We start from the raw sequence: 14987 nt of genomic DNA on the forward strand, positions 1-14987 counted from the left end.
CTTAAGAATGCCCTTGCTCTTTCTTTTTCTTAAAGAAAAAAATAAAATAAAAATGCCCTTGCTAGCTTAATGCTAACACATAATTGATACCACTATTGACAGGCTAACACTTAGCATCGGTTGTTGCAGTGTTGGTGAAATAACATGGAAATACAATTTCACAAAATTCACAAGCATATATTCTTTTCCCCCTGCAAAAAGTGACAAATGTAAAACTTGACGCATACATAAACATAATTGTCATTTGCTACAGGCCAACGACACTGTCACACTGCATGTGCCTTTGTCACCGGTTCGCCACTGTTGAATCGCTTTGGCACAAGGGAGTGGAAATACGCTAACGTGCTAATCGCAGGGCTACATGGCATTTGGAGCAGAAAGGTGTGACATGCAAGCTTTCACACTGGCTAACATTTGCATACACACACACGAATATACACACTCCTCAGGGCCTGCCATGAATAACAGCTGACCTTTGCACATTTAGACTGTGAAATGACAGCGAGGCGAAAGGCAGGGCATTGTTATCGCACCTTCCTCTCAAGTCATCTTTGTCTCTCCATCCAAGAAAACAAATAATCACGTTTGTATGTCCCAACGCGCGGCCTCGTTCACATACGTCGTGTTGGTGTTTTGCGTCGCCGCCCGCCATCCATCAAGTGAACGACGGCGGACGACAAGAGGAACGAAAACACGAATCCTGCCGGCACGCTGCCATCATGCTGTCATTTTTTTTTTTTTTTTTTTACACTAGTCGTGTGTTTCTTTTCAGGATGTTCTAAATTCCACTTCTGTCAGATTTGGCCATTTTTCCAAATCGGTGCTACTTTTTCAGGATTTTTTTGCATGTGTTTTGCGACACTGCCCACCATCCATCAAGGGAAGACAAGAGGAACAATAAACGACTGATGACCGCCAAAGATAAGTGTTTATTGGTGTGTGTGTGTGTGTGTGTGCGTGTGTGTGCGTAAGGAGAAAAGGTTTATTGGGTTTGACACACACAGGCGCACGTACACACGCGTATTCCTGGGCTGCGTTTTGGGAGGAAATTCCCATCCTAATTTTCCTGATAAAGACTCTAATGAAGACTAATGATGGAGCAAGGTGCCCGTCCGTCTCTTCCTCCATCATCCCTTCCTCCTCTTCATATTTTTTTTTACATTCGCAAATACATTTGTTAAGTTTCAACACTCTTCTCTCTTTTCCAAACGAAGCAAAAAAAAATAAAAATACCAAAAGGTACAGCATAAACAGACGCTTGTCTTGATGGGGCAGTACTAGGGCTAAACAAACACATTTAAAATCGACAGCGCAACATATAATGCAATTTTTAAATCGTAAAGGCTGCAATTTGGAGGAAAATATTTTAGGTGAGGTTTATTTACAGCATTTTTTTATAAAAAATGATAGTATTTATCACGGCCAAGAGTAGCTAGCTAGTTAGCTAGTTACTCTCAGCCGATAGCTAGCTAGCTACAGTAGCTAGCAAGATAGCTACAGTAGCTACCTAGCTAGCTAGTGTCCAGATACGTTCATACATATTCTTTCATGGGACATGAAAAGTTGACGTGGTAAGTCACAGATTTTGTTTTCTTATTTTTGTTGCTAACGTACACTCACAGAAATAATTCAAGCCTAACTTGAGATTTATGTGATTTTTTTATATAACAAATTCCCATGTTGTTGTTGTTTTTTTTAGATCATTTTAACAAAATCTACCAAATAAAACTTAAATGATATATATTCATTAGTCTAACAAAGCCTATTTATTTGAAATGCATATTCTTATGTATTTAGTATTAATATAGTATAATTCCATTTTTTTCCATGTTTTTGGGACGCCTGTATTCAGTTTCATCCCAAAAACATAAAAATGTAATTTAAAAAAAATTGGGAAAAAGTGTTTTTCACATACGTAACCTGATTATTATGCAATTCAAACAATATACTTTATGCATTTTTAAAAAATACTCCCATTATTATTAATTTAGAGTAATTATACTTTATTAGTACTAAATACATAAACCTGAGGATTATTTTTTATTGTTATTATATTTTATTATTATTCTAAATAAATAGGCTTTATTAGACTAATGAATATGTATCATATAAGGTTTATTTCGTAGTTTTGTGTTAAAACTATCTAAAAAAAAATTATAATAATGGGAATTTGTCACATAAAAAAATATATATAAATCTTAAGTTAGGCTTGAAATATTTCGGCGTGTATATTGACACCACACTTGTTTGGTAAAATTTGGGGCAGTTGTCATCGTGAACGCCTAAAATACCACAAGTCCAAATGTTTAGTAAGTTAACAACTATCTTAAGTAGATAAATAGTTTTTCATAGAAAAAAAAAAATTGCTTTTAGACTAACCTATAAGACCAAAGCATGTTGCAGTACAGATTTATTTATTGCTCGTGTTTGTAAAAAAAAAACAAAAAAAAAACATGGGAAATGGAACTTGAAGCAAATCGTTTCAATATTTAAGGAGGAAACAAAAAACTCGCATTTAGATTAGATTTTCCAAATCATTCAGCCTTGACACCTTATAAGCAATTGTTTGTTGCCCCCCCCCCCCCACCCCCCTCCCTCATCCCTTCATTTTCTCCGGCATGGTTACTCACATCCTTCACGCCGTCACCTCTTCATCCCTCCTCATTCCCTCCATCATCTCACGTCCATCCCTCCTCATCGCGGGGGCTGCTCGTACCTCCGCCGTCCATCGCTCAGCTCTCGGGGCTTCCATTAGGGGCAAATGGAAAAAGTGACATCAGCTATTTGGTAAAAGGGATGGAGGCGGACAGCGAGAGGAAAGAGGAGACACCGTGTGCTGGCTGAGGAAAGGCCGAGTGTGGGAAGAAAAAAACAAAAAAAAAAAAACATGGTCGCAATCGTGTATATTTGCGCTCACAAAACAGGAAAGCCAAAGAAAAAACAAGCGAGTGTCACTTCTATCTACACACATGAACCATTCCTGTACATTTCAAATTCACAAAGAACAGACAAGAGTTCGCACTGGCAAAAAAGTGCAAGTGATAAAGTTACAAAGTGGAGCCCTCAGGAGCACTTGATTTGCTCGCCTGCTGGGCAAAAAAGGAAGAAAACGAAAAGTGCTACTCACTCAACTCACGCGGCAAACTACTACTTTCTGGTCAGGTTGAGGATATAATATTCTAAAAATCACTTCTTTGTCATAAAAAAAGGCTGTTTTTTTTTTTTTTTTTTAACATGTCCTTCAAGGTGATAGAAAAAGTCCAAAACAAGAAGGTGGAGTAGGTGCGTTTCGGGTAAAACAATTTTCCAACACTTTTTTTTTTTTCAAAAAAAAAAAAAAAATGAAATGAGAAAGAAGCCCCACCACATCCCCGGAAAGGTTCTTTCTTTTTTTCTTTCTTTTTTTTTTTTTTTTTGAAACAGTCACTTTCCAGCACCGATGAGCTGATTCCCGTCCAATCCGAGTGGGCCAGCCAATGAGGTGGACTCAAGTTCTGCCAAATCCGGCACTTTAACGTGCGTAAATAGAATGCGCTCACGTTTTGGTCCGCGTATCCTTGACGTCCGTCCATCCCCAGCATGCTTTGCGCGGGAACAAAAGGAACGAGAAGGAAGTCGCATTACACAAAAGAGGAATGATTTTTTTTTTTTTCTTTTTGGTGATGTGCGATGGCGGCGTTGAAGTGGGGCCAGCAGGGCAGCGCGCTTGAAAAAGTTGCATCCCGCCTGGGGAGGAGGATGTGGCGGTGTGGGCTCCACCACTCTAGAACATGATGGTGGTCTTCAGGAAAGCCCGAGATTCTGATTTGAAGGCAAAAAAACAAAATCAGTCAAATATATGCTCATGTAAAAAAATAGGTGATTATTTTGTTTGTTTGTTTTTGTTTTTTTTTTTGTTTTGTTTTTTTGGGCAGAGTTCAGTATTGATCATTTGACATGTCATTATCATTGTTCTCTCTCATTGTTAAAATTTATAGAAACATGGTCTACGTATATAGAATTTTTTAACCTAATTCCGGTTACTTAATTCTGTCTGTTAGCGAGAGCCACTACATCGTGATAACTTACATTGATGTTTCTGCATCTGGCAATTTATTATTATATTATATTATTAGTATGGGATACTACACATACTCACCCACATACAAAAAAAAGGGTATATATATATATATATATATATATATATATATATATATATATATATATATGTGTGTATATATATATATATATATATATATATATATATATATATATATGTGTGTATATGTATGTATATGTATTTAAAAACAAAACAAAAAAAAAAACATTTATTAAATTTTTTTAATTGATTTGTTGGATTTAAAAAAAAAAAAAAAAAAGGAGAGCAATGATGATGTCAAATCGAATGAACAATACTGAGCTCTCCTGTAAAAAAAAAAAAAAAATCATTGTTCTCCCTTTTTAAATTTTTTTTTAATTATTATTATTATTTTTTTTTTATTAGAGGTCTAATCAAAATATTCAATATTTAAAAAAAATATATATTAATTAATTAATTGCTTAGAGACCTTTTTAAACTTAAATAATCAAAATCAGACTTATGACTTATATATTGTCGTCCTTCATTAAAGCAGGCCGATTACGTTTGTGGGGGGTTTTCAAGACTATTTGCATCCATTTGTAACATATGGTTTTATTTTGGCAAACTTTCTGATGGATGAGAATTAGCGATTCACATTTCTGCATTTTATGCACTGCCAATTTGAAATCATGGATGAAAATTAAAACATGTTTTCTTATCCAATGAATTCATTCGCTGCCATTGACGGCTATAGACGTCATAAATTCATTTAAACTATTTATATGAGTTTAACATTTTTTACCCACTTTTGTTAACAAGAGTATGAAAACCTAGAAAAAAAATATTGTACATTTAGAACAGATATAAAATGTGTGATTAATGTGTGAGTTAACTAGTGAAGTCATGCGATAAATTTTAAAATTTAAATTTAAATTTTAAAAATTTTAACAATCTTTTCTTTTTTTAAATAAATAAATAACAATTATAATTATTTTTTTTCCAATTTCGAAAAAAATTCTAAAGAAAAAATTATTTAAAATTAGGGGCGTCAGGCGATTACCATTTTAAATCGTAATTAATCGCATGACTTCACTAGTTAACTCACGATTAATCACACATTTTATATCTGTTCTAATACAATTTAAAAAATCTAGGTTTTCACACTCTTGTTAACAAAAGTGAGAAAAAAAAGTTAAAACTAATAGAAATAGCTCAAATGAATTTTTGACGTCTATAGCCGTCAATGGCAGTAAACGAGTTCATCAACAAAATAATCGACATAATAATCAATTATTAACATAATTAGTTGCAGCCCTAATATATATATACCCGAATACATATGCACGCTAACTCGTCTAAAAGCGGGGTTAATTGTATGCTGTTGCTGCCTACTCTCCCTTTATGGCTGCGAATCTCAGATCTCCTCTTTGCAGCCTCACGCGCACGCACACACGCGCACGCACGCACGCCGCCTTTTCCCCCTGCGGTGTCATTGTTTTCTGCCAACGTTGCAAACTGTTTACATTTTCTGCATAACGGCGGCCATAATGCCGGCCCGCTTTCTCCTCCGCCACTCCCCACTTCCTCCATCTGACAGGACATCCGTTCGGAAAATAACTTCTTTTTTTTTTTTTGACAATGTTCTCTGGTTTCCGACTCCTCTCCGTCCCTCTCATCTGCTGCCCTTTGCTATTTTTAACCCCCCCCCCCCCCCCCAACACACACACACAATCTCCTTTTACCACGCAGCACCCCTCCCATTCCTCACCTCCCGTCCTCTATCTGTTACGCTCAGGATATTTTTATCCTGACCCGTTCTACCGGCATCTTGCGCCTGGTGTAAAAGGTGTTTGAACGTGCCACATTGTGCGGCGTGACGGTAAAGAACTGAATGGGAGGCGGAGAACACGCTGGCCACATGCATGCATTCTTTATCCTCTACACAAAATGACTAATATTGCGTCATCTTACTGAGGCACGTAAAGTTGTAGTAGTAGAAGAAGTGTATTTGTTGGCGCGCTGCCTCCTGGTGGTCAAGGCGAGAAGTTGCCAGGTTATCGTTTAATGATGACTCCGTGTTGTTCTTAAGTACGAGACTTACAAAGCGCAGTTTCGTTCCTTTTACCGTCACGCCTCGTAATCGTCATTAGCATGCTTGTAGGTGCGCGTGTCGCCCGAGTGAAAAATGGCACTGACCCGCCTTGTTAAAGTCTATCAGCAGGTTGCCGTAAATGTCAGCGGGTCTGGCAACAAGGTCACATTTTTCAACTCCCCCCCACCCCACCCCACCTGCCCTCCTTTGCCTCGACTTCCTCCACTCGCATCTCCTCTTCATCGGTGCATTTTTAGTCGCAACCTTTCCCATAAAAGCTCCTCTTCCTCCCCGCATCTCTTCGGGTTCTAATGCCACATCTTTCTTTGTATTCAGCACTTTTCTCTCCACTCGTTAATTAAGAGTGTGGAAGGTGAGTGGCGAGGGAGGTTTGCGGTGCGCGTGAGCGCGTGTGCGCATTAAAATCACTGTAGGTGCAAAACGCTTTTATGGAAGTAGGCATGATTGTGTGCGTGTGTGCGCGCGTGCGTGTGTACAGCAGCAAACGGGTCCTCGCGGGCCAATCAACATTAATGAAATCAGGTGGGTTTGCGCGTGCGCGTGCGTGTGCGTGCGTGCGCATGTTGGTGAGCGCTGGCAGAAGAGTGGGGATCTAAAGGGGTCTAAAGAGGAGAGAGAGCTAATTAGAGTTTGCTGTCTCACCCAAGTGTGGATCAAACACACACACACACATGTACACACACATGTACACACACACACACAAACACACACACAGGGAGCGTAGCGATTTTATACACACGCAGCGTTTCAAAACGAAGCTTCTCAATGTCAGGCAGGACTGAGCACAGCTGGTGAAAGGAGGACGACACACGCATACTAACGCGCGAGCACACACACACACCTAAATGGCTTAATCCTGTTATGATATCAAATCACCGACAGTGGACTAAAATCTGTTTCCTGTCAACATCGCCAACTTACTAAACACACACATACACAAGTGTGCTTTGTTTTACTGTTTGTGTGTGTGTGTGTACCTTGCACTCCGTTGTCTTCCTGGTTCCCGTTCAGTTCATCCTGCTGGTCGGACGCAGCGTCTGCGTGAGACAGATGGGACAGAATGATGACAAGTAGTCATTTACTCCTTCTGGTGTTAATTCAACATCTACAGAATTGATTGTAACACTTCAAATCCACACTAAATGTAGTTAGAACAACACTGAGAGTGTTAGTAAGCCGGTGTTAATTCAACACCTACAGAGTTAAATTTAACCCTTCAAAAATGTTAATTTTCACACAAACTACAGTTAAAAGAACACCAAAAAATGTTAATCTTTTTACACTGACATGGAGTTAAACAACACAGAAAGTGTTAGGAGTGTTAGAATGCCGGTGTTAATTCAACACCTACAGAGTTGAATTTAACCCTCCAAAAGTGTTGATTTTCACACTAACTTCAGTTAAAAGAATACCAAAAATGTTAATCTTTTTTCACTGGGATGGAGTTAAACAACACAGAAAGTGTTACAATGCCGGTGTTAATTCAACACCTACAGAGTTAAATTTAACCCTTCAAAAGTGTTAATTTTCACACTAACTACAGTTAAAAGAACACCAAAAGTGTGTATCTTTTTACACTGAGATGGAGTTAAACAACACAAAGTGTTAGAAGTGTTAGAATGCCGGTGTTAATTCAACACCTACAGAGTTAAATTTAACCCTCCAAAAGTGTTAAATTTCACACTAACTTCAGTTAAAAGAATACCAAAAATGTTAATCTTTTTTCACTGAGATGGAGTTAAACAACACAGAAAGTGTTAGAAGTGTTACAATGCCGGTGTTAATTCAACACCTACAGAGTTAAATTTAACCCTTCAAAAGTGTTAAATTTCACACTAACCACAGTTAAAAGAACACCAAAAGTGTTAATCTTTTTGCACTGAGATGAAAGTAAACAACACTGATAATCGAAATGTAAGACTAGTCAACACTGGTCGGTGTTGATTTTACACTACACTAGTGTGCCGTGTTAGAATATACTTTTTAACAGAATGAGTGCCTACAAAAAGTTGGACTAGTTCATTGCGTGAGAAGGGTGGGAGAGGAAGTATAATGGATGCATTTTTTTAGGGTGTGAATGAAGACAAAGAATATTAAAATAATTGCTTTGACTAAGAAAACGTAATCGTGCGATGTCAAAATGTCATCCAGGTCTGCCAGATTTTACGAGCGACAAAATACCGGCGCCGTTGTCGTCGGCGGCGTGCAGCGGCTCGGGCGAAGACGAGGACGAGTGTTTCAGGGCGTCCTCCCCCCGCTCCCGCCGCTTGGACTCAAACTCCAGCGCCTCCTGCAGCTTCCTCTTGGCCTTCTTCTCCTTTTTCAGACGTTTCTGGATGGACGCTGCGGGCAGAGGAGGAAGCCGTTTGGGATTGACTACATTTCCCAGAATGCATCTGGGCAGCTTCCAAAACCGGCAAGAACGAAAAGCTTAAGCGCTTAAGACCTCTGCTCTGCAGTTCCGACGTGAGTTGCCGCTCCAGACTCTCTCTCATCTCTCGTTCCCGGTAAAGCTCCATCTTCAGCTCCCGTTTCTCCGCCTGGATCTGCTTGTCCTGCACGCGGGCGTTCTCCACCGCCACCTTCAGCAGGCCCTGAAACACACACGCTTCGTTGAAGGGTGCAACGTAGAAGATAAAGAAAAGGAGCGCCGCGGTCGCGCACCTGTATGTTGGTGAGGAGCGTATCCACCGACGACAGGCCGTCGGCGAATAGGAACGGGGAAGGGAAGCCGGCGGGCAGGCCTTGACCCAGCGAAGCTTCTTCTTCTGCGGACAAAACAAACATGGACTACAGTGAACGATCATTTCTTTTTTTTGACCGTTGTATCTTTTCAAAATGCTGGAAAGACATTTCAACACACTTTTGGGATACTATACTATACTACACAATGTTAGAGAGAAATTCTGTTATTATTTTAGTTGTAAATTTCGCATATCTTAAAAAGTTTATTAGTAGCAGCAGTGGTAATCCCCATTCTTCACATCCCACCTCTTTTTTCGACTTTTTCCCTTTAAGAGCATTGTGGGCCATGTCAAAATAAATTTTTAGCACATACATATATATATATATATATATATATATATATATATATATATATGCCATGGGCCGCCCAAAACGGACGGTGGGCGCCAAATGGCCCCCAGGGTGTAGTTTGGACACCACTGTCTTAAATTAACGCAGCGCTACTTAGCGTTAGCATGAAGCTAGCTAGATGTGGTGATTTGAAATACCCAAGATTTCATTCACTACGTTTTGAGTTGAGTTTATTAGCAACAAACAGCTTGAAGCCTTTTTTTTTCTTTCTTTTTTTTTTGTTAGACGACTCGCTCGCAAGTCAAAGCTAAGTCGTATCTCGAGGCGCTGGCAGTGTTCACTTCTCCCCCCACCCCCCGAACACGCGCCAGTCAGAAGTTGAAGACTGTTGTTTACTAAAGTATAAAAGTCAATGATGCAGCATCGCGGGGATCAATTACGCTCGACACGCCCGCACGTCATTAGTATTCACACAATCATGTGAGGTACTAATTGGCAGGGATTAAAGACACCCTTGATTTAAACGTGTGTGTGTGTGTGTGTGTGTGTGTGTGTGCGTGCGCTCATTGCGAGTGCGTCACAGTGCCTGCTCAGCCCTTAATGCCTAACACACTGACAACTGAGTTAACTCTGCTGTGAAATTAACGCTGATGAAGATGCACTCTACAGCCCTCGCTCGCGTGCGCGCGCGCACACACACACACACACATGCGCGCGCGTGCGTGCGTGTTAATCTCCTATCTGCCTCTTCATCCATACTTCTCCTCCTCTGCCACATGCGCTTATCTTCTGGTTGTTTGGAAGAGGCGGGTATCAGGGATTGCGTCGCCTTTCCAAGGATGGAAAATAACGGGAGGGGCGCAGCGTGCTTTTAGTGGGGCGCCCCTTGACCCCTTTTAGCCCTGCCCCATTCACTTTATCTCGCCCCTCTCTCTCTCTCTCTCTCTCTCTCTCACACACACACACACACACACACACACAACCATCCTCATCGGTCTGATTGATGGCTCAGAGACAGGTGATCAATAGGAGCGGTGGAACATCCTGACACTTCAGTTTGTGAGTGTGAGTGTGTGTGTGTGTGTGTGTGTGTGTGTGTGTGTGTGTGTGTGTGTGTGTGTGTGTGTGTGTGTGCGCGTGTGTGTGTGTAAATACAGGAGATGAAGAAAGTGCGGATGATTTGTCAGTTGTCAAAAGGAAATGGTTGAAGGTTCGGATAAAGGTGCATAATATGCTGAATATTTTGACATGCAAGTGTGTGTGCGTGTGTGCGGTCTAACCTTTGTCCTTTGTGATTTTCTTGATGGGTGTTGCAACGTTGGCCAGTGCGACATCTGCATCAGCCGACAGCAGGCCTGAAAGGGGAAACCATAGTCAGTCTGTGTATGGATTTTTTTTTATTTTATTTTTTTTTATTTTTTTATTTTTATACACAGGGGACAGGTACCGTTACAATTTCCTTAAAAATAAACGGAATAAAAACAACTCACAGGTTCAAGTTAGCTCCTCCCCCTCATACAAAGGTAGCCTCTCTGTCAAGATGTCATTCCAACATGCATCCTATTTATGATAGTTACCATCTAAGCTAAATTGAGTTAGCGTATTAGCTGCGCTTCGCATTATAAGTTAGCATTAAGATAGAGGACGTTTGTTGGATGAAAATATATGGTGTGGTTGAACATTTTGCTGTTTAAACATGTTCATTTGTCTTGGTTTTCAAATGTCAGCTTAGTAGTAAACAAAGAAGCAGCTTGAAGCAAGCACACTTGACCTCTATTTGCAGATGTCGTTTTGTGTGTAAAGAAGGGGTGTGCCCAAAAAAATCGATTCTCATTTAGTACGATTCAGAATCGATTTTATTAAAATTATTTTATGCTGTCTTGCCTTTATTTGTGTGTGTGTGCCTTTATTGGGAGCGCTGTTCATGTTGTACTCGATTTGGCCACTTAGGGGCAGTGTGGTTCCACGCGGTCTAATAATACACTGTTAAGTTGTAGCCACATTAGAGAGTAGAAGGAAAAAGTCACAATCAAGTTATTCCAATAAAAGTTGTTTTTTTGCAGCGTGGAGCCGTTCTTTTGAGTGATAAAAGTGCCGCGAGTAGAGCGCTAATTAGCATTAGCGAGTCAGACTGGAGTAGATCATTACGATTCACATTTATAAATTGAAGCAAAAATCATTGTCAATCAAATCATTTTGAACCAGAAATCGTTCTTAACCGAAAATTGATTCTGAATCTAATCGAAGACCCAAAAATCGGAATCGAATCGTGAGACATTCAAAGATTTTTTTTTTAAATAAATAAAAACTGCATACCGAGTCTTTCCGGCGAGCTGGAGGCCGAGCTACTGGGCTGCGACTGCAAAGGAGTGTTGGTCTCGTCAACAGAGGGCGACAGAGAGGGACTGTCGCACACCCGTTCCTACCCGACACGCACACATAAACGAGTAAAACAAAGCATCTTCGAAAACAAACAACTAACAAACTCACTCTAAAAACAACCAGAATTTAAATAAAAAACAAAACTATTAAAACCACCAAGCGGGTTCTACCTTGATGACGGGCGCCCGGTGCACGTGTATCTGCTGAGCGGCGGCGGCCATGTTGGCGATAGTGCTAAGGTGGTTCATCTGCGACATCGCCATGGCGACGGAGGCGGGCGGCAAGCCCATGGGCAGCAACGGGTGGGGCATCATCATGAAGGGCAGGTCCAGTCCTGGCACAAAAAAACGATGACGCAGGAGAAGAGTCAGGCAAGCTAACGGCTAACCAAGCTAAGCGCATTTCCAAACAAATCTAAGAGGCTGTGTGACCCGCCGTTGACCCTGCCTTGGCGCCCCGGGGTTAAATATGAAAGGTGAACTGTTTGGTTTGGTTTCAGAACGCCCCCCCCACCCCCCTTCGGGAACGCGCGTGTGGCCAACGTGAAACAATAACGCTGATTGCTGTTGTCCTGACGACTCGAGAGATACAATCATCAATGTGAGTGTTTGTCACCTCCCGCCGCGTGCGTGCGTGTGTGCGTGCGTGTCAAACACACGACTTGCAATAAGACGCAACGCTTGCTTGTGTGTGTGTGATGTTGATGAATTGAGTCATTTAGTTGAGTGTCTGCTGATTAATCCAGGCGGAGTGTTAATACAGGAGATGGCAACAGATTAAATGGCGTACATTAACAAATATTGCCTGCCTTTTCGCACGCGCGCGCGCACACACGCGGACCTTTTTCTGTACGCGTTCATGAATGGTCGTTTTCAAAGTTATCTTTGGGTCGGCTGCGAAAGGTGAGTGCGCTCGCTCACTGTTGGCGAGCAGCTGCTGCTGCTGTTGTTGGAGTTGCTGTTGATTGACAGCGCCCAAAACCGGGCCCCGCCCTCCTCCGCCGCCACCGCCGCCGCCGCCGCCTCCCGCCGGGATGGCCCCGCCTCCTCCTCCGGGTCCTCCGCTTTGTGCTCCGGCCGGGGGGCTGCTCAGTCGCTCCTTGTCCCAGGAGCACTCGCTTCCTCCTGGGCACACATGACGAAGGCGTGAAGACGCGGCAACTTCCTGCAAAACTTGTCGCTCACTCTCTCTCTCTCTCTCTCTCTCTCTCTCTCTCTCTCTCTCTCTCGCTGTGTGTAACACTGCCTCGCTCGCCCGCCCGCTCCCTCCGCTCGCCTCTTCTTCCCTCCCTCATCCATCTTCATCTCCCTCCATTAGTTTGAATTAGCAGCCGTCTCTCTCTATTATTGCCCGCTGAATTCTCTGCGCCGTGCACGTACACGTGTGTGCACGTGCGTGTGTGTGTGCGTGTGTGACAGCTGGGCCTCATCCCCTCTGCGCTCACACCAGGAAGACAAGAAATATAAACAGATGGGCAGATGTTCCCCCTCTTTCTCTCCCTCGGTATGTACACCTTGTGGTCGTGGTCACAACGCAGATTTCTTTTCCCGCAAAAAAAAAAAAAAAACGCCACTCCGAGTAGGATTTTTATATTTGCAAGATTTTTTTTTTTCAAAAAATGGTCCTGCCGGCCATTTGGCGGGAATGGCTCGCCTTTCCTTTCTCCATTCTGCTTTTTTGTTTTGTGTTCTTTCAATAATTCACACTGCGATATAATGGACTCTTTGTTGAACGCACGTCAAGCGTAAGCGCACGCACGCTTGACATGTCGTCCGTTGCGATTCCAAAAAAAATACAATCACTCCATAACAGAGGTCTCCAAGTCTGTCTCTTTTCGAGGTCTCCCTGCTCCGACACGCGTGAATCAAATGATCGGGATTGTTATCAGAGCTTGCTGATGAGCGGATCATTTGATTCAGGTGTGTTGGAGGAGGCAAGCGTGGGAAACAGGTCAGATTTGGAGATCCCTGCTCTATAATAAAATAAATAAAATGACGAGGAATGGGCGAGGAGTGCCTTATTTGACGGTATCACTACTCAGAGAGGCTACCGATACAAGTCACTGATACTTAAATCAAACAAAGTCTGACATGGAATAAATCCTACTCTGCGGTAGGTGGAGATGGCTGTTAGTGATGCAAAACGTCACAATATGATAAATATCGCGATATGAACCTCACGATACGATAATTTTCGCGATACTGAGGAGAGGTTGTAACCTGGCAATAGCTAGATTGATAATTGTGATTTACTCATGGGAGTTCTTCACATTATAAATCCGGGACTGCTCCACGGTGATATATAGAAATAAAGGTCACAATACTGTATTGTAAAAAAAATAAAAATAAAAAATTAAAATAAAGCACAATATTGTGTTTTTGTACATAATAAGAGTAGTGACAAAGAAATTGGCTTGGCCATGTCACATGTCATTGTCATGTGCTCCTATTGGCTCAGCTGCCCAAAGCATCATGGTCTATGTAGTTCACAATGCTGTGTTTGGCTGAAACAGGCCAAAAGTGTTGAACAATATTTGCTGCCACGGTATGACTGATTCATGGGAGTGATAACCGCCAAAGTGGCCAAAACATTCCTAATTAAAATTAAACTGCACTCATTAACTAACCACCGGAGGGTGCTAGAACTGCACAAATGGAATGCAACCTCGTCCTTTAGCATGTGCTGCTTTTTTATATCGTAACATGGCGGACGATGATATTGTGGCAATTTTAATATCACGACATCGCCGTTATCGTTACATCCCTAATGGTTGAACATGGATGTAGTCTTTGCAGAGGATAAAGAACATACACCTGTGAGGTTTGTTATATTGTCTCTGTCTACATGTGCTGCTGGAGGATTAAAACGCACATAAATGCTTGTTGAATGTTAGCCCTTTGGCGCGAATTCTTAGCAAGTCGAAATAATGTGCGGGTGCGAGTGTGCGTTACCCGCATTGGAGTGCAGGTCGTCGTCCGACTCGTTTCCGTTCTGCAGACTCATCATCATCTTCATCTTGTGCAGCTTCTGGAGCTCGGCCATGGCGGCTGCTGTCAGGCCTGACGCACACACACACACACACACACACTAGTCATTACGCGCTCCCTCCTGTCGCCTCCAGGGGGCGTCACCGAGGTGCGCCCGAGTGACACACATGCCGACTGCCATTGTTGCGCGCGTCGCCTCCGAGTGGTTTTTGTTCAAGTGTTTCAGACGCCCCGAGGACACATTTGCGGATCGGCGGCGAGACAAAGCGCACACGCATGCATGCACACGCACGCACACGCACGGTGCACACACTCTTTTGTACCGACTAAGATCCCCGGCCCAGCGCGCTGACCTGGAACTGACTTCTATACACAACAACCAGCAGAGTGAGAGAGATGACCCCGAGTG

General features: G+C 42.2%; 1 protein-coding gene across 1 annotated transcript in view; it reads right to left on the reverse strand.

Moving 5' to 3' along the window:
* Positions 1-2886: 2886 nt before the first annotated feature.
* The window catches only part of LOC144034819 (dachshund homolog 2-like), a 34425-nt gene continuing 22324 nt past the window's right edge, over positions 2887-14987 (reverse strand). Inside the window, exons 3-12 of the mRNA XM_077543893.1 lie at positions 14543-14650; positions 12512-12715; positions 11762-11925; positions 11526-11631; positions 10490-10564; positions 8838-8941; positions 8620-8767; positions 8355-8516; positions 7151-7210; positions 2887-3801 (exon numbers count right to left, since the gene is read on the reverse strand). Coding sequence (XP_077400019.1) covers positions 3764-3801; positions 7151-7210; positions 8355-8516; positions 8620-8767; positions 8838-8941; positions 10490-10564; positions 11526-11631; positions 11762-11925; positions 12512-12715; positions 14543-14650 — 1169 coding nt within the window. The 3' untranslated portion in view covers positions 2887-3763. The remainder of the gene's footprint in view (positions 3802-7150; positions 7211-8354; positions 8517-8619; positions 8768-8837; positions 8942-10489; positions 10565-11525; positions 11632-11761; positions 11926-12511; positions 12716-14542; positions 14651-14987) is intronic.

The sequence above is a fragment of the Vanacampus margaritifer genome, chromosome 15 (assembly GCF_051991255.1).
Source record: "Vanacampus margaritifer isolate UIUO_Vmar chromosome 15, RoL_Vmar_1.0, whole genome shotgun sequence".
NCBI lineage: Eukaryota > Metazoa > Chordata > Actinopteri > Syngnathiformes > Syngnathidae > Vanacampus > Vanacampus margaritifer.